The sequence below is a fragment of the Biomphalaria glabrata genome, chromosome 7 (genome assembly GCF_947242115.1).
Source record: "Biomphalaria glabrata chromosome 7, xgBioGlab47.1, whole genome shotgun sequence".
Classification (NCBI taxonomy): Eukaryota; Metazoa; Mollusca; class Gastropoda; family Planorbidae; genus Biomphalaria; species Biomphalaria glabrata.
This window is the reverse complement of record NC_074717.1, coordinates 33,797,551-33,820,799: the sequence shown is the minus strand read 5'-3', so window position 1 is coordinate 33,820,799 and position 23,249 is coordinate 33,797,551. Positions and strand designations below refer to the sequence as shown.

Below are 23,249 nucleotides of genomic sequence, written 5' to 3'. Positions count from 1 at the left end.
AAAAAGAAAACTAAATGGGGGTTCCAGAGAGCGAAAAGAGATAACGACAGACAGAAAAGGAAATAGAGAGCGGGCCTAAGCTTTCATTACAACAGATACACTAATTCACGGGCTAAAAAGTATGTTAATTTGATCGTTAAAATGTGGCCCGCTTATTGCAATTAAAAAAAAAAGGAATTAACTGCAGTGTTCCATCCATAATTATCAATATAAAGCCTGGGAACAAATCAACAGGCGTAGCCTGTGTGTACTGCTAGAATATGTAAAAATATATAATAATCTCCATAACATCCCTTCAATAGTGCATCTCTTTAGGAGAACAATTCGGTTACATAGAGGTGGGAAGGGAAGACTATCTGAACGATACTTTTTTTGTCTCCTAAACACTTCAATTTTTAAGAATTCCCAGAATTTTTGGCGTTTTTTATGAAGTCCATCAGAATAACTAGTAACTTCTAGTAATTAATATATAAGTAAGGAAATAATTCTAGGTCATCCAATGAAGCCATTCATCTGTTCACTGTTTTGTTTTTCTGCTCCTCGTTAACCAATCAAAAACTCGCAGCAACAGGAAATGAGGACAATGCGACAATGCAATTCTTCTTTTGAAGAAACGTCTAAATATATATAAACAAAAGATAAACAACAGGGGTCAAGGTTAACAGAGAGCGGAAGTTCTAAGTCGGAAAAAAAATCGTGTCGACACTCAGATGAAAAAAACATGTTGCCCTAAAGATGTTACAAAGCTTATATCAACTCACTGTCTGTCTGGTAAAAAGTTTGTACACGTCATTTCTTCTAAAACCAATCTCGGATCAAGCTGAAATTTTGCACAATTATTTCTTGTATCTAACAACAAAAGAATCCATTTAAAAAAATTAACCAATTAGTTAATTTACTAATGGTAATTAATTATTTTGTTTGGTATCGCTAACAAGGGATAGAAATTGGGATAGAAATTGTGGTGGCCTGGGGCTCCGTGGTTGATAGTCATGTTTGTACTGGACAAATTCTTAAAGGTGCAAAACAGAAGCCTCACCCACAGTATGTTAATGACTGAAGAATGACAACACACACGTTTTGCATTACGTGTTGCAGAAATGTTGGGCTTTAATAGTAACTTTAGACAGTCACCTTAAAAATACCAATCTCAAGCATTTCGTGTGGGATGTAAGAACGTGTGGGGTGTAAGAACGTGTGGGGTGTAAGAACGTGTGGGATGTAAGAACGTGTGAGATGTAAGAACGTCTGGGATGTAAGAACATGAGGGATGTAAGAACGTCTGGGATGTAAGAACGTGTGGGATGTAAGAACATGAGGGATGTAAGAACATGAGGGATGTAAGAACATGAGGGATGTAAGAACATGAGGGATGTAAGAACGTGTGGGATGTAAGAAAATGAGGGATGTAAGAACGTGAGGGATGTAAGAACGTGTGGGATGTAAGAACGTGTGGGATATAAGAACGTGTGGGATGTAAGAACGTGAGATGTATGAACGTGTGAGATGTAAGATCATGTGGGATGTAAGAACGTGTGGGATGTAAGAACGTGTGAGATGTAAGATCATGTGGGATGTAAGAACGTGTGGGATGTATGAGAATTTTCACGTGTCTCCAACGACAAAATAGGACAACCAAAATGAGTCCATGAACTATGAACAATTTCTGAAAAAAAAAGTTTGGGTACTTGCTGTGAAACCATAAAACTTGTTTTGTTTTTCTTGTGTGTGTGTGTGTTAAATTTAACCATTTTATAACTTAAGATTATTTGTTCTCCCCCCCCCCCTTCTTTTTTTTCATGGGATAACTCCAGTCCGACTTGCAGAAATAAAAGAGTGATCTTTCCTTTACTTCTTGGTGTCCAAACTGTTGAGCCATAAAGAGAATTATATATATAGATACTGGAGGATTTGATTACTCTACATACGCAAAAGAGTGAAGTCAACAGAACAAGCAATATAAAACAAAATACTTTTGAAAAAGCGAATTAAGGTGAAGAACTCCACATTTACAGCCATATATCTCAATAGTGTAGGCTTTTTAACCTTTTTCACTCTTCAACAATATTAATAAATTATTACAATTTATAATTAAATAATTGTTTGTTTGTTTTTTAATATAGATTCATGTTTTATTGGGAACAAGGAATAATTGTAGGCCTACAAAGTTTTAACTTGATCCGAGAATGGGAAGTGGGAGAAATAACGTTTTCGAAATGTGTACCAAATAGATAGAGTTGATATAAGCTTTGTAAAAAAGAAAAGTACAAGAGCCCTACTAATCAAAGGAGACAGAAAAGACAAATTTATTACTATTGTTATTATTATGTTAAAATTGTAATTTAATTAAAGGTATAATTCTAAAATTTAATATCTTTTAATAGGCATGTCTAATTAATTTTTTTACTATGTGTGTTGATAAAGATATAAAAAAAAATTAAATAAATAAAAGATGCAAGACGCAAAAGAGGCATAGCCCCCCCCCCCCCCAAAAAAAAAGAGACGAAAAAGAAAAGAGGCAAGAGCCCAAGGAGCAAAGTATGTCAAAAGCCCCCACTATGACCTGCTAACCACTGTTTAAAAAAAACGCACACTTATGACATAAAACAAGATCCTAAAAGCTCGCAAAGACCTTCCTACAGGGAACAGTACCAGGAAAAGAAGAAGGACAGGCCTGTCATTGAATGAGATTCTATCCAAGGCAAAAGACAGGATCTTGTGTGGTGCCTCAGCGGTTCAACAGTTTAATGGATAAGTGAAGGAACTGGCCTAGTATTTAAATATATGGCTATATGTTAGAGTTATATAACCCTTACCCTTCTTTTCAAAAGGATGTCATATATCTTATCGTACAATTTGCATTTTGTCTTACCGGTACACACACACACACACAAAGCGCTGTGACTACGTTCATGTGTGTATTTTTGTATGACCCGGAGATGAGACTTGTGATCACTCCGACTTTATGTCAGGTCAGACGTCATTTCGGAATACATGGGGGGGGGGGGATGGCTGTGAGTGTGTGTCTGTTGTATTGGAAGTGGGAGTAAGTTCGGTGGACACTTAGACATAACGGTAGTGAGGATTTGGATTTTGAATTTCGGATTTTTTTTTTAAGGTACCTGACTTTTTTTAGATGGGGAAAGTAAAGGCGGTTGTGCTGGCCATATGACACCCTGCTCGTTAACCTTTGTCCACAGATCGCAAGGTCTGAAAGGGGAACTTTTTTTTTTCTATTTCTCCCACTTCCATTCTCGGATCAAGTTGTAACTTAGCACAATTATTTATTTAGCACACTTGTTTATTTAGCACAATTATGTATTTGGCACAATTATGTATTGTCTCTAACAAAAGATAATTATATAAAAAGGGAAATAAATTTCATAGTATTGAGAGATGCTTTCAAATGTGCAGCTCTTCCCATTAAATTAGTTTAAAGATTTTATTTTGCGCATTAGTTCTAGAATGAATAGAGACGAGTTTAATCTTGTGTGTGAATAATTGATAATGATAATAACTCAGTTTGACCTAGTACCGGTATTTTAAATATTATTTTTATTAGAAAGAGAAATTGAGGACATTAACAGAATGTATTAATTGGTGTAAGGGTCAAAAAGACTACTTGACAAGCGGTGGCGTAGCTAGGAATTTGCCATCATTTGGGGGCCCGGGGCTTGACCTCTTTGTGGGCCCCTGCATTTTGAGTAATATTTAATGTAAAAAAATACTCATTTGGGGGCTCCCCTCAAGTGGAAGCCCGGGGGGATTTTCAAATTCTCGCCCTCCTAGCTACGCCTCTCTTGACCAGTCAAGTATAATTCAGCTGGATAATTTAGATAATAGGAAATCTAAATGTGCTCTTTTCCTGACACAGCTATTTTTCTTGCTAAAACGTGTTTCATAATCTCTAGATCAAGAGAAACGGCCTGGAGTCTTTTGTTGCGCAAATTGGGTTCGAAATTCTTTCGATGTAAATTCCACCCCCCCCTTTTTTTTACATCAAAAGATAGCTTTTTTTTTTTACAGTGTTGTCACAAGCGGGTGCGGACCGAACGGGTCACACCCATCAGGAGGTGACACCCAAGTGGAAATAAATTGCAATTTGACTAAATCAGACATCTTAAACTAAACTAGGCCAGAATAGCCAAACCTGTGTTGCACATTTAATGTAATGAAGTAAATCTATATATTTTTTAATTAATGTATAAATCATTTAATAGAAGTGTCCAAACCGTTACGTGCTTACAAGGTTTCAAATCAAATGGAATAACATTGAAACGTGTTCATGGCGGGTAACATTCAGAAGTTGGTCCTTGCCATCTACGTCAATGACTTAACATGAGTTGAAACATTTTGTTTTTAATATATAATACCTCCCGTGGGCGTATTACTTAACATAGTATTTTTTTTTTTAAATTGCGTTATTCATTGCCTAAATTCTTGGAACAATATTTCTATATTCATAATCTACCATTCCCAGAGCGGTAGACATGAGATTCATTACACACTCCAATGGCTAGAATTCAGAGTGACCATGTTAGGTAATGAAATGATTCCTTTTTTTTGTTTAATAATTGATTTCTATACATTTTTATTCTGTATTCTTTCTTCTCAACATTTTATTTCTAACATTAAAAAATAAATTGTTAAATCAAACCTTTATTTGTTTTAAAACAGTAAGAGCTCATTCAAGTTTAACATCTGTGCAGTTGCATCTGATTATTGAACAGAGTTTATAATTTTAATCTGAATGTGTTATAATTGAGGACAGTCATAAATTATGGTATGTATTATTGCTTAATTTATAAAAGCCACATATGGGGAGGCGGGGGTGTCAATTGGAGACAGATCCTTTATGAATTTATGGGATAAGACTAGCTGGCTGAAACTTTAAACATTAAATTTTCTCCACCAAGTCTATGAATGAATATTCATAATTTGTCATATCCAGATACTGTGCATTAAGGTTCAATGATTTAAAAACTTCATACGATCTTTAATAATCAATATAATGACCACTAAGTTCTGTATGAATGTTAATTGCCACTTATGAATTAGCAGGAAAATATTTTGGGCATGTTATGTTTGCAGCTGTCCACAAACATGTCAGCAAATTTTATTTTTAAATAAGTGAATAGACTAAGATTAAAACAGTAAAAAAGAATGAAAACTCTAAGGAACAGTGTTGACAAGTATATAACATTTAATATTATTAAATTAAAATAATTAACATAAAACAGCTCATGCACAAACTTTCATCTTGTACTCTATTTTCTTTGACAACTGTAGCTTTGAATCTATGGAGAAATAAAACAAACAAAAATTAAAATAGTTTAAAGTAATCAATATTAGCAAAGTAATAAATAACTTTTCTTCTATATCTACTCTCAGGAAATGTATTCAGGTATCAAATCTAAGAATGTTGTTATAGATCTCTAAATAATCTATTTAGATACACAAATGGAAAAAAAACAAACAAATGAAAACAGAATATCTTTTAACATTTTTTCATGATTTCAAAAAGCAGTACACATTTTCAAAGTCTACAAACAGAAATTAACCCAATAGCAACTAGGACCATACCACTGCAGTATTGCCCAAAATACCAAGCTAAATGGGGTAACTTCAAATCACAAATACATTGATGTTACAAAATATCTTTTTTAAAACACTAAAAACATTTAATATAACAAAAAGTGCTCTAAAAAAATAAAAGAGAGAGAGAAATAGATGACTTTTATAATGCTATGTTAAAAATTGTTTCACAATTAAAATTATTTTAAAAAAAAACGCATACAAAGACAAAATCAGAGCCAATGCCCCCCTTCCCCATCACATCAGTTATTGCTGGTACACTAGAGCATTTCTCCAAAGGCAGTATAGTTTATTAGTAGGAACTTAGTAGGCCTACACAAAACATTTAGTTGATATATATATACAATGGCTAGAAGTGTTGTGGCTTCCACTGAGTGTCATTGAGAGCCTTAATTTTCTGCTATGGTTCTGCATATCTATTTGTCTCAGTTACCATTTATACTATCATGCCATCAGATATGAAAAGCCAAAAAAAAAACAAAAAACTACTGTTCCCACCAAGATTTTGTACATACCCAACTATATTAAATATATTTCATCAATAGTTTCCATTTGGTCAAAATATGAGTCAAAGAAGTTGTAGATTTATTGAAATTAGGTCTAGATCCAATGATTTACTTCATTATCTAAGTCTAGATCTAGTGCTAAATCCTAGTGATCATCCTCATTATCAGATGTATTTAGTAAATTATTTGCAATAATGGGTCTAAAAATTTAAAGGCCATTGCAAAAATTTGCAACATAGCTAAGGGGAAAAAAACAAACAAAAAACACAACTTTGAAAGTCATAGAAAAGAAATGCAGTTAAAGTCAGAAAAACATTGTTTTTTTTTTTTTACTGAAATAATCTATTATATAGATATTATTGCTTACAAAAAATCCAAGCCAACACTATGTAGTACACTGGAAAACAAGAACTATGCAAGTCACATTGTGGTAGACTTTTTTTGGGCACAATAATAGCAAGGGGGGGGGGGGGGGGAACTGCATTTGGTCTCAATAATAGCTACAAGGTTAAAAGTTTTTTCTTGACTTGTAGGTCAAACTGTGTACATGTTAACATGTAAAATTTTTAAGGAAGACCTTTAATACTTCAAACTGTTGATCATTCACAACTCTTCTCAGACCATAAAATTTCTAGTTAAGTTCAACTATTTCATCTGTACTGCCTTTGCTGTAAAAACCTGAGAAACACAAACTTAGTAATATTTGTGCACCATACAAACTTGTATTCTTTTATCATGATAGGACTAGTAAGTCGATTTGATCCACATGACACCAAGAACTAAAATGAGAAGATACCAATTAGTTAAGAGGCTTCACTTGAATTCTTATTTTATCTAAAGCAACATTTTGTTTCTTCTGGCATAGCTCACATAGAAGATAATAATGTCATGACTATCAGCATAGCTCATACAGTTAAAGCTATATACAGTATATATATATTATATAGTATATAGTGAGTGCAGCTCTTTCATATTCTGTCTTATCCTCAATAGTCGAAAGTCCCACTGAGCTTCATTTAATATTTATATATATTTCAGGCATAAAACAACATTATAGCACTTATGCCAGATTTAGCAAGATAATTGTTTCACATTATCACAATGAAATGCAGAAGAGGTTTAAGGTCATATTGTTTCTTCTTAGTAGTCATATTGTTATTGGTCACAATTAGTAGCAGTACCCCTGTCTGTGTGCATATCTTATTGCTTTTATGCATACTCTGCATTCCCTCATTCCATTTATCACACAACATAATAAAGAACGGCATCTATCTATATGTATATATTAGCAATTTACCCAGCAGAATATTGAAGGATGTCATATAGTCAATGTGCATCAGCACTCAAGTACTCAATAAACATTATTATTTTTTTTTTATGTTGAAATATTACCTGATAATTTCAACCAATAAAATTTATGACAACAAGGTGCAAAATGACATGAGCAAAGATGAAATCAGCAAAAGATCTCTCTGGACTTATTCCAGTAAACTCAGACTTGTTTTGTGGGTTGCTTTGCAAGCGTAAACAAACTGTAAAGAAGAAAACAGCATTTATGACAAACAAAAAGGTATGGACATATATATATTTATTTATACTGGGCTTTTTTTTTGTGTTGGTACGGCATACCGGCACCTTTTTAAAAAAAACTACTACTTATCTTGTATTTCAACATACATTATTAATATTTAGTAGTTTTAGGCAATCAACTACTGAGTACCGGAACCTTTTTTTTTTAAACAAAAAAAAGCACTGTATATTTATGTATATAAATAACATGATATAAATATTGTTATACACAAATGGGGGTAGTGGTGTGTGTAGTCAGCCGACGCAAATCGCCCCAGGCCAGCGCTAGACAACCGGTCAACCGTGACGAGTTACGACGGTCAGCCGAGTCGAGTGTCAACAGGACAGTTCGGGAAGGATCGCCTCGTGAACAGAGCTCAGGAGCGTCACGAGAGTTGTAGTCATCTGACCACCTAGAAACGTCGAACGTCGTTCTGTCCGGTTCGAGAAGGCCAGTAGGGACCATTTATAAGAGCGGAGGTGACGCAGTCAATGCGGTTCAGAGCCTGGTTCACTACAGTCCGGTCGACTACAGCACAGTTCAGCGGTGTGGTTCTGTATGGAGCATTACGACGGTTCAGTTCGGAGTACTGTCAAGTACAGTTGAGACGACTGGCGTCTTATCTTGGTCTGTGATCGAGTCCGACACAACGAGCCTAGTGTGTGAAGTCAGTCCTGAACTGTTGAACCCAGTGCAAGCCGGAACGAGACGGAGAGGCCAGTGCAAGAGTTGATACTGCGGAACGGTGTTATCGGAGAGATATTTGTACAGTGTACGTGTTGCCAATTGTAAAGTATTGGCTGTTATTTATTCAACAATTAAAGTGTTACGTTACTTTGGAGCCCTGAGTTGTCAAGTTCTTTAAGTTGGTGGTGTAAGGTGCAGTTTGCAGAGAGCCTGGATAGTGAGATTCGTAACAATATATATAGTCTAGCAAGAACTTAACAATAGTTTAGCCATTTGATCACTTGGATGTTAAATTTGAATATAAAAATCACATTCATGGACATTTTATGGTTTCAAAAACTATTGTGAATGTAAGATGCTATTATTGTATATTATCAGAATTAGGGTGGGTGCTGTGACTGAGTGGTAAAGAGCATCCGTACCAAGGGGTCTCAAGTTTGAATCTTGTTGAAGGCTGGGATTTTGAAGCTTTTAGGGCGCCAACAAGTCCACCCAGCTCTAATGGGTACCTGACAAGTAAAAAGTAAAGGCACTTAGTGGTTGTGCTGGCCACACGACACCCTTGTTAACCCTATATATCCTATATATCACAAGGTCTGAAAGGCGTATTGAGCTGTTTATTTTCCATGTGTGTCCAGTAAGTCAGAAGGTGATGTCCATTGTGTCATGTTTGTGCCCATTCACTTTTTTTTTCAAGCAGAATTTCTTTTTTTAACTAGATCTATGTAGTTTCCATGGCTTTTACGACCGAAATAACTTTTAAAAAGGACTTTTCACAGCTATGTGCAAAATATTTCCATTAAATCTATATTAGATCTAGACTCTAGATCTAAGTCACTAAAATTCGCTGACTTTTCAAGGCTGTGTGCAAATTATCTTCACTGAATCTACCGTAAATATAGACTCTAGATCTAAATCACTAAAACGTGCTAGACATTAGATGTATCGAGATCATTAAATTGACTAAAACCTAACTCTACCACAAGGTTCAGCCCTTAGCTGCACTCTCTTTCTAATCTTCATGAATGACCTCCCGGACCTCATTTCGGTCAATAAGGCACTTTACGCAGACGACATTTTAATTTGGACTACAAAGAAATATCCAGTGCTGACTAGATCCAAACTTAATAGAGCCCTCACAAATATCTCCATGTATTCAAAATTATGAAAAATGGAAATAAACAAAGAAAAGTCAGTTAGCCACAGCAACAAAACAGCAAAAAGAAACTACATCCTAAAAATAAACTTTCAGCCAAAAAATAAAAAAGAAAATCCAACATATCTTGGTGTAAAATTAGACCAAAGACTGTCACTAAAACACTTTATGGCAGATTTAAAAGAAAAAGCATCACAAAGATTAAACATAATAAAACACCTAGCAGGAACATCCTGGGGAGCTGAAAAGAAAACCTTAAGACAGTTATACATACACTGGATACGTCAGATCTGTAATGGATAACTGTCTCTCCATACAAGTAGCCGCCAACAAAACTTATCAATCATCATAAGACACAATCCAAAACCAAGCCGTGAGTCTAATTAGTGGAGGTATGAGAACTACTCCCACAGCAGCCTGTGAAATAGACTTCAATATTGAACCTCTTAAGTTAAGACGCAACAGAACAGCATTAGAAGCTATTGAGAGATACAGAAGGTTGGAGGACGATCATCCTAATAAACTACTAACACAGAGAAATAGGAAAAACAACCAAAAATAGCAAAGAACTCTGATCCAACTTACTGATGAACTAGCCCTAAAACACCACCTACCCAATAACAGAGAAAAAATTACCAGATTTTCAAACATAACGCCCTGACTAAACTACAAACAACCAACCATTAAAACACATTTACTAAATAACACCTTATCAAAAGAATCAAATCCACTGGAGCTCAAAGTTGGCATGCTTGAAACAATTGAAAGCTATAAAAAAACAGCTATCCATATATACTGACGGGTCGGACTTCAAAGCCACCATCAATGCTAGTCTTGGTGCCTTCCTGGTCTTCCCTAAAAATAAACACTTTGAAATAAGTGCAGCCTGTGGCAATTACTGCTCAAACTTTCAAGCCGAAATTGAGGCAATTACCATAGCACTACAGACAGTGGAAAACAAATAATATGAAGGAGTGCAATCGCCATCAGATATTGTTGTCTTTACTGACTCCCAATCCACTCTGCAAGCACTAAACAGCAGCACCTCCAACAGCTCAAGAGAGTTGACAAAACTAATTGTGATAATCCATCAGATGATATCAAAATTAAATATCAATATCACACTACAGTGGATCACTGAACACATTGGCATCATTGGAAATGAAAAGGCAGATTTAATAAGCTATCAAAGGCAGGTTCATCTTTGGAACAACCAGATAGACCTGTAAACTACCTCACCCTAAGGTCAATGTTAGTCAAAAATCACAAAGAGAAGTGACTCAACCAATGGGCATCAGGAAACACAGGCAGAGCCATGTACAAAGAAATGACTATGCCTAACACACTGGACAGTACTAACTTCCTCCCCCCCCGCAAAGAACAATTTCTACAATTTTCCAACTAAGTACAGGAGACACACCTAGACTCTATTAAATTACCATCTGAACAAAATTAACTCCACACAACTCCCCCTTTGCCCACCCTTATAAAACAGTAAACCATATCCTCTTTGAATGCCCCTTCCTAATCCACCTTAGGCAGACCCTACTTCCACTACAGCCCAACATAACCAACACCCTGTACGGCAGTGCTGAACAACTGAAGAAAACAGCACACTTTTTTTCCTTGGCACAGTCTGCAAAAGAGCTCACAGCTCAGCAGCAATAAAGCTGGCTAGAAGAAGAACTCTAGGTCTAGAGAAGCTACTATTACTAGCTAGATCTAGATCAGTAGATGATTTAACGACTTTTAACGCTGTCACTCTTACTGTTACAAGAAGATTTAATGTGAGGGAGGGCCCAGAGGGGTGTAGCCTACACATTAGGCTGGTAATTGCTCTACCATTTTATAATTTTTACTCTGCCTTCAAAAAAAAAAAAAAAAAGAAAAAAAAAATGCCAGCTGAAATGCTTGCTTGAGGCTGAGGCAAGGCCATCTTCAATCACGAGGTCACGCTTCACAAGTGGGTTAAAAGGTCAGCTTATTGACACAGCCAGCCCGTAAAGTGATGCAATCAGTATGCCTAGTTACGCTGTTGTTTTTTCCCTCACATTGTTTTTGCAAAAAATAAGCAAAATTGTATTTTTTTTTAAATTGGGTAAAAATTTTAGGAAAGTGGACAAAATTTTAGGAGACTTCTGGCAATTTTTAGGAGAATATTAGGAGACTTTTCCTTTTAGGAGATTTCAAGAGCGTTACAAACCCTGTTAATTGTTTTGAATTATTAATTCTGTCATTTTTATAATGATCATTGATTAATAAAAAATTAATTGTTCTCATTTTGTCTTGACTAGAATTTAGTTCAATGTATTTTATAAGATTATAGCCTACCAGTGTAATGTCACTTATGTAATTTCCAAACTATATTGCAATTGAATATCTGGTCTAATTACCTGCTAAAACAAAAGATCCTACTGTGGAAATAAATCCCGAGAGAAAAGAATTGAATGGAAATGTACCAACTAAACAGCAGTATGCAAATTGAACGATGCCGGTTATCAGAACATAGACTAAATATGCATCGATTATCTTCAACTTCTTTGGTGTACTTTGCATGTACTCATCGTAAAACTTGCAAATTACATTAACTAGTTTCTCTGGCATTTTGATAGATTTAGATCTAAATCTAATTACTGTCTAGACTAGAGATTTTTAAACGACAACGATAATAAGACGTGGCAATATAGAGATTGTTATGCTATTCTAAATAGGAAGTGGCTGAAATTATGATTTACAAAATTATAAAATTGCATTTCCAAGCCAAAGCAATCGTCTATTTTATTTCTGTAGATCAAAATATTTAGATCTATCAGTTTATTATATTTTTTTTATTATGAGACGTAATAGATATGTTTAATATAATCGTTTATTCAAATTATTTTTTACTAGAATTGACCTATGTTTACTCAATCTGGACAAATCTGTTTATATTTTTTCTAAACATGCTTCGAAAATTGGTTATAAACTATGGCCTGTAGTATATGTAACCACGTGACTCGCTCCAGTGTACGAATTATATCACATGACTAGTAACTTCGCCATCTTGACCGTTCAACCGAGTTAGCGCTTTTTGAACTTGTTAGTTGTCTGCCTTGCTTTTTCTTTCGAAACATGTGGTAATTTCAAAAGCTGTTTACATTGACAACATATTGCTTAGATAGATATAAATGTAAACACTATTACTTTCTTACCTTTGGTTTAGTGACGTTACCACAGTTACTGAGCACGCGCCACCTAAAATAGGCTAAAACGACACTGCTGGACTGTTGTATGTAGTGTTGGCCTGATGCGATACTGTGATGGATGACTAACCGTAACGTCACTAAGTCTAAGTTGACTTACAGTATATTACTAGACTTATAGACACTATTAGTGACTATAGTATGTCTAAGTATACTTATGAGCCTGTCAGTAGTAGTATATCATATGATTATTTAGTATGATATGAAATAAATAATATGAAAATATATGAGTATCTCAGTATCTTACGATCATATAAGATCTATAATTATATGATACTCTTTTTAACTTTTATCATAGTCATAGTGAGTCTATCTTAAATCTTAATTAATACATTAAACTTACTAGGTTTAGATCTAGACTCGAGTCAAGATTATGCAATGTGAATGTTAAATGTTTCAAATTCAAGGGTTTGAGTTACTGACATATGTAGTCTATTATCTATCTATACTAAACTTCTATCTCATGGTTATAATAGAAAAAACAAATAACACAAAATCATGCATTTCTGTTGGAAATTTCATTTACTTATCTCAATTGGTTAAAAAGTTATAACCAAGAAATTTTTTTGTTGTTTTTCGACTTGTCCCACATTATCAAATAGATTTTTTTTTCTCAAACTTCTTTCTTAGATTTATATTAATTATAATAGAATATAGAAATAAAATAACATATATACATGCAATTCTGTTGAAAATTTCATTTAAATATTTCTATTGGTTAAAAAGTTATAACCATTTAAGTGTCAACATATTTTTTTTTTGTCGTTTTTGAAATGTCGACCCACATTTATTAAATTAAAAAAAAAGGTTTAACTTCTATCTCAGAATCATGTTTTTTCTTTTTTAAAAAAAAAACAATTATATGGTATTTTAAAAAAGCAGTAGCAGTGAAATACAAACTTGAGTCTTAGCTTATTTTTAAACAAAATGGGCTCTTTCTTTAATTATCTTATAGTTACAATATTATTAAGTTAATTTGTAAAAAAAACTTTTAAAATCCAAGAGTCTTAACATGTATACAAGCATTCAATTGAAATTTATTCTAAAAACAAAAACCTGAGTAGATGTATACATAAGATTAACATTCAAAAAATGTAGGTTGTATAAAAGCATATAATCTTTAAATGCCTTAGTTATGAAACTGATTATTTGGAAAACTGAAGCATATTTTCTTAACTGTAGGTCTAGAAATAAACTTCCTTCACAGAGAATGCATGTTTTTATTGCTCAGTGTTGTCTCAGCATTGCATTTTCTTGTAATGTATTTGAGCTCCTGTGATATTTAACTAATTTCTTTTCTATTAGCAGAAATCATGTGTCAGTGACACTAGGCTGATTCTAAATTCAACCATGTCATGAAAGAACTATATATCCATGGCCACAGATGTCAATGAAATTAATGACAGTTCCAAAACATGGGAGTCTGCTCTGGTTTCAGAAAAAGCAAATGCTCTCAGCGCTGCTGATAACCAAGATCACACTACCTCTTCAGAAAATATTTTTGATCAAAATTTTATAGTCGTCAACAATAATGGGGACATAAACTTAGAAGGGCTTGACCCATCTCTGCTGAAATGTGTCAAGGAGGTTCTTGAGGACCTTGAAAGGCAGCAGTCGTCATCACAGGGCACATCCAATGGTGATTCAGAGCCTGTAACAACTTATATCATTAACTTAAGCAACTTTGAAGAACCTAATGTCTCATGTAGTAGAAATGAGACTTCTTCAGATAACGTTGTCATGCAGAATTATTCAGAGTCTAAGTCAGAGGAAAATAAGACTAGTGGAGAGACAGACTTGAATACACCTAATATTTCAGTGGAACAAAATATAACCCTATTAGATAATCCAGATAGAAAAGATGGTTCACCAAGTGTCTTTAAATCTGAAACCACTATTAAAACATCTTCAATTACCTCCAAAATCAAAACACTACCGTTTGCTGGAACTAGTGTCACCCAGTCCAGTCAGCATTCCACAACAGAGTTAGATACAAAAATGTCAGGCAAAATTATACAGCCATCTGTTGTGGTAGAAGACAGTGCATTGTCTGATCCAGTCGTAACTGTTTATGTGACTTCATCTGACCAGGTTCCAGACACTGTAAAAAGTTCCTCCACCATTACTGTTTTGTCATCCACAGAGAGTGCAGATAACCTTGAAGATAAATCCCCAGTAAGAAATATCCAGTCACTCGAGCACAAACTCTCAGGAATCTGTAGCAATGACAGTTCCTGTGACAGTTTTCCTTCTACAACTTCCTCAGTGTCAGAATCTATGTTATACAAATGCTCAGAGTGTGAGTATTCTAGCCATAACAAGCATTATTACAAGCAACATGTAGACCTTGTGCATAGAGAAGATCGGCCCTACAAATGCCCTCACTGTGACTATGCTGGTAAACGTCGCCACGCTCTCCTGGAACATATGGTTGTCCATTCCAATCAGAGACCTTTCATATGTGGGCACTGCAATGCTAGTTTTAGAAAAAAGGTAATTGTTCTATCTTACATATATTTAATTTTTATAGCTTTAAGAGTCAAAATGTAATGATAAATGGGATAGATCCCAAGACTGCTATCTCAAGGGTTTTGGAATTCTGTTTTAGACTGGATTTTTATTGAGGAGGGCATTAGCATTAGTGAGTACACCTTTGTAGAGTGTCTATAAAGGGTTAAACTTGTGCTTATTATGAACCTTTACCAAGGGGATTTTTTTTACCCAAAAGCAACGAATGAGTTTGGCTCAATGACCTCTCTGTCTGGAGGTCTCCCATTTACTCTGTGATTATTTAATCCTATTTACGGGATGTGGTTCCTTGAGTCTCATCTGTGTTACGCCTTCCCGGATAGGCTGGAGGCTCAGATTCCCCCAAACTGGTATATAATGTACCTCCACTAGCCATGAAAGTCACTGCAGCATACAACCCCCATAAGGATTGGTTTAGTGGAGCCATTCTTTCATCCTCTACATGTGCAATGCAGATTCACTAGAACATGCTCTGGGAGCCCACTCCTTTTTTTTTTTGTTAGCCTGTCTCCCTTAATAGACATTTCCACAGGGGTGCATTACTGAGGCAACAGAAGCAGGTTTACTATTTCACCAGTCTTTGGATTCTTCGGGAAACTCTCCTCCTATTTTTACAGTAAACTAAAAGAAAAAGATGCTTTTAAATTTATTTTCAACACACATAACTTCACATTAGGTAGCACGTATGTTGGATTACTATTTATTTTTTTATTTATTTATATTTATTTTTAAATTATTACATGTACATTAAATAATTTGAATGTATTCCTTAGGGTCATCTAACTAACCACATCAAACTACACACTAGCCAAAAGCTTGTTCATTGTGGTGTCTGTAACATCCAACTCCCTGACACAGAAGCTTTTGAGACACATTTGCGTAAGATTCACAACACAGATCGGCTGTTTAAATGTAAACTATGTGACCACACTGTTATAGACAGGGAAGTGATGCTGCGTCATTTGCAGACTCACAATGAGGCTTCTGTTTATTCTTGCCCTAACTGTGATTGTGTCCTTGAGAGTGAAGAAAGTTTGATTTCCCATATGACTAATGTGCATAATTTCCATTTAGTGAAAGGAGCAGAGGGGAAACAGAATGGTCTGAAAGTAGATGAAAGTGTCAAAAGTAACAGTGAAATAATTAAGCCTAGTACACCATTGATAACAAACATGATGTGTTCCGAGTGTGGCTTTATTTGCTCTAGCAGTGAGATAATGCAAAAACACATGTGGATTCATATCAAGAAGAAAGCTTGCAAGCAAGAATTCATGAATTCAAATATAGTAAATCCATCTTCAGATACATTGGTGGCTCCTTCTACTACTTTGGGTGTCCTCAAGATGAATGTTGACTCAGGTAAGAAAACTCTCCCAAAGGATGTTGTCTACCAGTGTACAAGCTGTTCTTTTACCTCAAGCGATAATTCTGCCTTTATTAAACACATGCTTGCCCACAAGACTCAGCAGCGTGTGACATCAGTAGACCAGTCCAAGCTAGAGGACTCTACCTCTGAACGGGGAGTGGTTACCTCATCCAAACCCCAGTCAAGATCTGCAGGGTATCTTACCAAACAAGAATCTCAGGAACAGAAGCAGAATGAGTCAAGTGTGCCTTTTATCTATGACAAAGAGGCTGCAAGATACCGCTGTATCATTTGTGGCTATCATTGTGAGTATCAGAGGACAATAAAAGCTCATATTTGGAAACATTCAGGCCATCAGAACATAGAGTATCCTATTTTCGACCAAACCAGTACAACCAACATAAAACCAGCTTCCACACTGATACAAGCCTTAGTCAATAAAGTCAACCCAAAAGATGATTACAGTAAAGGAGCGCCTCCAGTCAATAGTGTTCATCATACTTTACCCAATGTGCCAGGAAATTCTGTCAATTTATTTCCTGTTAATATGCTCAGCAAAGGGGAGAATATCCAACTGAAAGACATGAAAGGTTTACTTCCTTCTGAAATCTGGAAGGCTACTAGTGCAAGTAGACTTCTAGGAAATATTGCTTCTTCATCTCTTAAGTCTGAATCTAAAAGCTCAATTAACTGTTCAGGGTCAACAAATAATTCTTTTGTGCATTCATTCAACAGAGAAACATCACAAATTCATGTCATTAGTTCTGCAGATGTTAGTCAAACTTTCTCGCCTGCATCCTTTAAACTATCATCTGTTAAAGATGAATCGCCTCTAGTTAGTACAATAAAAAATGAAATGTATGAACAGGGAGAGTCTATGAGTAGCATTGATGAAGGTTTTACTGAGCCCAGTGTCGTTGTAGAGGTCATGGATACTGTCTCTTCTGAGTCTGGACTAACTGGCATGGCTAGCCAACATGGCAGTCCTAGAATACTAGACCTTGATGGAAGTAGTGGAGAGACTAAATTAATTAAAGCTTTAGGTAATGAGGACAAAACTTGGAAAAAGTCACTTATAAAGACTGAGGCTGACAATCTGCCTATCCAGGCTCCAGAAGAGAGTTTTTCAGAAACCAAAAGCCAAAAGAGCTTTTCTGCTCAGCTTAGATGTCCAATAAGTGATCATCAAGTGCAAGACATTCATACTCATCTGCCACTTTGTAAGCAAAATATTAAGACTAAGCATCTTCAAGAATCTCAGCTTGTTCAAACGGAAATGGATGTTGGTCATGCTGAGGACACAGACTCTGCAGAGTCTTCAGATGAGTTATCCTCTTCTGGTGGATTGTGTCAACAGCAGAAATCTGGCATTTGTTCTTCTTTGTTGGCTGTGATAGAGCAGCTCAGGGAAAGGTCAAGGTCTGAGAGCGAAGAAGACAGGCAGGGAGAATCGCCTGTAAAAAAATCAGAAATTAAAAAGAATTGCCCTACAGAGCTAGACATGGACTCTGTTGATGAATTACAGAACATTGAGAAGATTTTTGAAAGTGGGAGCGAGAAATTCCGGTGCAGCTTGTGCCACTATACTAGTCAAAGAATTTGTAACATTAAACTTCATATGAAAACCCATAGGCAGAAGAAACCATCAGAGTGTTCACTGTGTGATTTCTCCTCTACTTCCTCTGAGGCATTGCAACAACACATGCTGAAACACTGTAAGATCAGAACTTATGCCTGCAAATTCTGCCCTCAAAGCTTCAACCACAAAAGCACACTGAGGGCTCATCTGAGAGCGCACAAGGACCAGGAGCCATTTCTGTGTGCATACTGTGTTTTTGAAACCACCAACCCATTGGAGTACAGGGAGCACATGCTAGTCCACTCAGGTTGCTCTTCTCGACTCAGGTGTCCAGGATGTGAGCTTATTCTTAATAACAAAGAAGAGCTGACTGTTCACCTTCTGAAATGTAAAGGTGGGGCTAAGAAAAGCAAGCCCTTGTTTAGCATAAATGAGAGAAAACTTGCTGACAAGGATGTAGATAAGGCAAATAGTCAGATTTCCCAGAATGCTGTCATCACCACTCATGAATGTGTTGTCAGTGGCTGCTCATTCACAAGTCCAAGTATACTCAAGCTACATGATCATTTATCAGTTCACTGCGACCCATCTCTGCTGGTCTGTAATCTGTGTGACTTTAAGGCTTTGCACAGCAGAAGTTTAAAGTCACACATGAAGAGACATTCCAATGATCAGAGATATGTTCAGCAGCCCCTGGAGCAGTACAAGTGTAACCTTTGTGGCTATGTCTGTCACCACCTGCCCTCACTTAAATCCCACATGTGGCGCCATGCAAGTGACCAGAGCTACAGCTATGAATTCACAAATGATGTCATCAATGCGGCTATTGATCATGACACTCGTGTTGAGGCTGAAGGGGAGCCAGATGATCCTGAGCTCTTGGACAGGGTTATCAATTCTGAAAGGCGTATTCTTGAGGGGGAGCTTAGCAAGTGTAATAAAGGGGATGGTCAGCGACCAATTTGCTGGGTGACGTTTCGGTGCTGCAGCTGTGGCTTTGAAACGATAAACAAAGCTAAACTAAACATCCATATGCGTGCGCACTCTGACATCATTCAACAAGCTCTAGACCTTCAGAGAAAGTCATTATCACCTAAGAATGCTGGAAAACGCTTGCTTTTGGCAGATAACACTGCTCAACTTAAGGTAGCTAGAACAAATGAAATGGTGTAATAATTTCTGGATTTATCCTTTGCAGGGAAAAACCAAATCAAATACATACTGTTGATTTACATATAACAAGAAGATGGCATTTAATTTCAAATTTGACTAACTCTAAAGATATTGAAAGAATGAGAAAACAATTGAAAGGGAGGTCACTAAAAGTAAAAAAAAAAAAAACAACAAAAAACAACTATTTGTTAGTTTTTTGTTTGTTTTTTAAGCAATTTTTAGCTTTCTTCCATTATAAGACTTATGTTGATTTCAATCTGTTGTATGTTAGTCAATGAAAGATAGTCTGGCCAGTTATTTATTTATTCTAATTAGTATGTACCATACTATTTGCCAGTAGATTGTTTTGTTTTGTTTTGATGACATAGTTCACGACAAAAAATTTAGTATTGATTGTTTACACATAACTGGTATATTATATATATATTATGGTTAATATTAAAGCTTTAACTTTTATTCAATGTATTCAAACTCTTTTTGACATTGTCATAATTTTTTCCACATGTACTGTAATGTACTGCTAAATGATCTAATAAAGTGTTAAGTATTTGAATGTAAAAGTTTGTAAAATGGATCAAACTAATTGATCTGAAAATAAAAATTTTATAATTGTTATTTGAAAAAAACAACTTGCAACCCCCTTGCTGCTTACATTGTAATGGAAGAAAAGCCATTTTTATTAATGCCAGCAATTTTTTTTTTTATTACTTTATTTATTATTTTGTTACACATTTTTGTGATTTTCATATTTTTAAATATTACTAATTGTTAACATCTACAAAAACAGTACTGAGCATTATTAGAGTATACATTTTTATGTGACCTTCTTGACTGTTTGACCTTTTCTGTGTGTGTGTGTGTGTGTATGTGTTATAAACTTCAAAATGACATGGCAGTAGATATTTTCATTTTACAATTTTGATCTTCCTTTTCATAAAAAGTAAATAATTGAATCTCAGTGAATGATTACTAAGGCAGATAGATTGGGATGTTTTTGTTGTGTCCATATGAGTGGTGGTTTTATCATCTCAGTCTTGGTGGGGGAATTCATGATACATTTCATAGATTTGTTTTCTCAAATGACACTGTTCTTTGTTTTCTTTTGTCAACTGGGAGGTTCTGTCTACAAAGTGACAATTTAGACAAATATATGCTGTACTTGAAAAAAAATAATTGTGCACAATTCTTTTTTTTTCCTGATAATTATATGACAAAGATACGCAGATGTGTTGTTTTTTGGGGCAATCATTACTTATACTTGAGTTTAAATTATTTTTTTAAAAAGTAACTCTTTTTCATTATTGAAAACTATTTTTTCTTAATATAAAAAAAAAAAACTAAAAAATCCTATCTTATGCTATTAAATGTGGGGAAAAAAATAAAATTTTACTGTTTTATAGAGATATACTAGCAAGAAATATAATACTGAACCAGTAGAATACTGATGCAGTGTATATGACAACATATTACCACTATTAAAATACTTTTTCAGGCCTCTCTAAATTAGGATAGAGGAATAAGAAGCTAATGTCACTTTTATATTTAAAGAAAAAAAAAAGGAATGAAAAATGATCCAGCAACTTATGGAATAGTCTTTATCACTAAACTCACATGTAAAATACTAGCGTGATTGAGAGGCTAAGTATGCTTGGCTTGGCTACCTATGAACGGGGCATGAGGTTCGACACCTGACTGAAGCAGAGTTGTGTTTACTGGGCGCCTAAAGCACAGAAAACCTCCTCCCAGATCCACCATCCACTGGTCGACAAATGAGATTGGACCATAGCGCTATATAAAAGCCATAAATTATTTAACTAGCAACATTTTCAACTAGATATTTCAGTCTCAATCCCATTTCTGTTCCTGACCATTGACTGAGTAGAAATTTAAACTAGAAATAGCCTACAATAACTAGAGTATGTAACCAATGTCTATTTTCTAAAAAATGCCTTTATTATCAGCTAATATATGAAGATGAACTGAATCCGTTACAATGATTTTTTTTTCTGTATTAGTTCTTGAGTGAATATGTTTATTTATATGGTAACACAAGGTACTGGTAGTTCATGCAATCTTGACTGTATTTTTTATATAAAATTATTCTTGCACTGCTAAAGACACAAGTGCAAAGATTTCTCAGAAAGCCATGGCCAATTTGGTTAGGAAGTGTCTACTGCTAGCTTTAACAAACTAGCTACAAGTAGCAAGGGTATGCATTTTTCTAAGATAATTTTTTTTACAGCTGTCAGTTGCCATCTAGTCAATCCAATAAGTTCTTTTTAGCATAATATACTTTTTATTTTGTTTTTGTTTTTCTACAAATATATGTCTTAAAATGCCAGCAACATTTTTTGTTTCTAGAATTTTAATGTTAAAATGTTGTATTCTCTATAATCATATCTTATTAAAAGATTTTATTCTTATTTGTAAATTACCCCATTGAAACCTAAAGCTTAAGATCTTGGAATTTTGTATATTAAAGTGATGTAAATGTAATGAGTGTCTGGAAGATAGATCATATCAATGTTTTGCTGTATTTATTTAATATATAGGCTACATCCCATGTTTTGTATAAAACTTTGTATAATATAAAAAGTCCTAACATCTCTGTATTTCTATTATAATTGATTGAATAACAAGTGGCCAACAATTTTGTATCTACCTACTCATAACCTCAACAAATCTTAACTAAGTTTGAAATATTTCAATGTTGAAAGTTAAAATTGTTGTACATGTAGATGAAAACCAGAAAGTAGCTCAAATATTATACCAGATTTTTTTTTTTTTAATCTATAATAAAATTCTTTTTATTTTCCCTTGTTTTTAAAAAACCTTGAACTAATAAGAAAAATTGCAATATTGTTTATTATAACTTGTTGAAATGATGTATTTTTACCCCTGTAAATATTTTTTTTTTTTTTTAATTAACGTTCCATTTTAAACAAGATCTGAATATATTTTTTTTATGATGCAATATTTTGCAAAATATAAACTTAGAATTTCAGTAAAGGTCTGAAATATGTTTAAGGTTCAGTTGTAATTCAATAGCTTGAATAGCTTGATCAGTTCCACTCAATGTTTATTACCTCCAAACTGGGGGTTTTAGTAAAGAATCTATCAGAATACCATTGGAATCTTGGCATCCTCATGATGGAATGCCAAGAAAACAAGTTAAAAATTACCAAAACATTTTCCTGTTAAGAAACATTTTTTAGAGATTCTGAGAAAAGTAAATATTATTGTGTCCCCTAAAAAGCTGCTTTCTTGCCATTATAAAATAATATTATGCTAAATAACAGTTGTTGTTTTTTATTTAACACTCAGTGATTAATGTTTAAATTTTTGAAGATGACAATAGTCTTGATTTTTTAATTTTTTTGAAAATTCTATTACCTGTATTTCATTAGCAAACATTTCTTTGTATTTCCTGATGGGAGATGTTAGATGTTTAACAAGTGTAATAATTATGGTTTTCCATGAAGAAGAAAATGTACACATTTGTTGAACCTTATCCTCAGAATTAGGTTCTATGTTTTTATATACATTATTCATTTCATTTTTTTTTTTTAGATCTGATTTATAAAGTAATTAACTATGTTGCTGATTATAGAAAAATACTTCATAATAAGTTAGGTTAACAATCAAAATCCTTTTTATTTGTGACCTTTCCCATCAATGTTGTAACAATTTTAGTTCATTATTTATAATTAATATCCTTTAATTATTCATTTATATGCTGTTATAATTAATTGATTTTTATTAACGTTGGTTATTGCCCTAGTTCAAAGTGTGTTCTTTTAAAAGTTGATTTTTAAAAATTCCAGAATAAATTGTGTGTGTGGACAA

General features: G+C 34.5%; 1 protein-coding gene across 6 annotated transcripts; it reads left to right on the top strand.

Annotated features, from left to right (window-relative positions):
* The first annotated feature begins 12,498 nt into the window (after positions 1-12,498).
* Positions 12,499-23,249, top strand: LOC106068947 (zinc finger protein 507-like). Of its 6 annotated transcripts, none has more exons than XM_013228528.2 (3): positions 12,499-12,573; positions 14,065-15,249; positions 16,059-23,249. In XM_013228528.2, the coding sequence occupies exons 2-3, from the start codon at positions 14,131-14,133 to the stop codon at positions 19,401-19,403; spliced, it is 4,464 nt and encodes a 1,487-aa protein (XP_013083982.2). In that variant the 5' UTR covers positions 12,499-12,573; positions 14,065-14,130; the 3' UTR covers positions 19,404-23,249. The 6 variants fall into 6 exon arrangements, with proteins under 6 accessions (XP_013083982.2, XP_013083926.2, XP_013083934.2 ...); XM_013228472.2 differs by having other exon boundaries at positions 12,516-12,630; positions 14,062-15,249; XM_013228480.2 differs by having other exon boundaries at positions 12,517-12,630.

What these genes read in the sequence shown, in the direction of transcription:
- LOC106068947 (XM_013228528.2), top strand. Translation starts at nt 14,131, where the DNA reads ATGGCCACAGATGTCAATGAAATTAATGACAGTTCCAAAACATGGGAG. An exon ending in ATGCTAGTTTTAGAAAAAAG is followed by an intron (nt 15,250 to 16,058) that starts GTAATTGTTCTA and finishes TGTATTCCTTAG; the next exon opens with GGTCATCTAACTAACCACAT.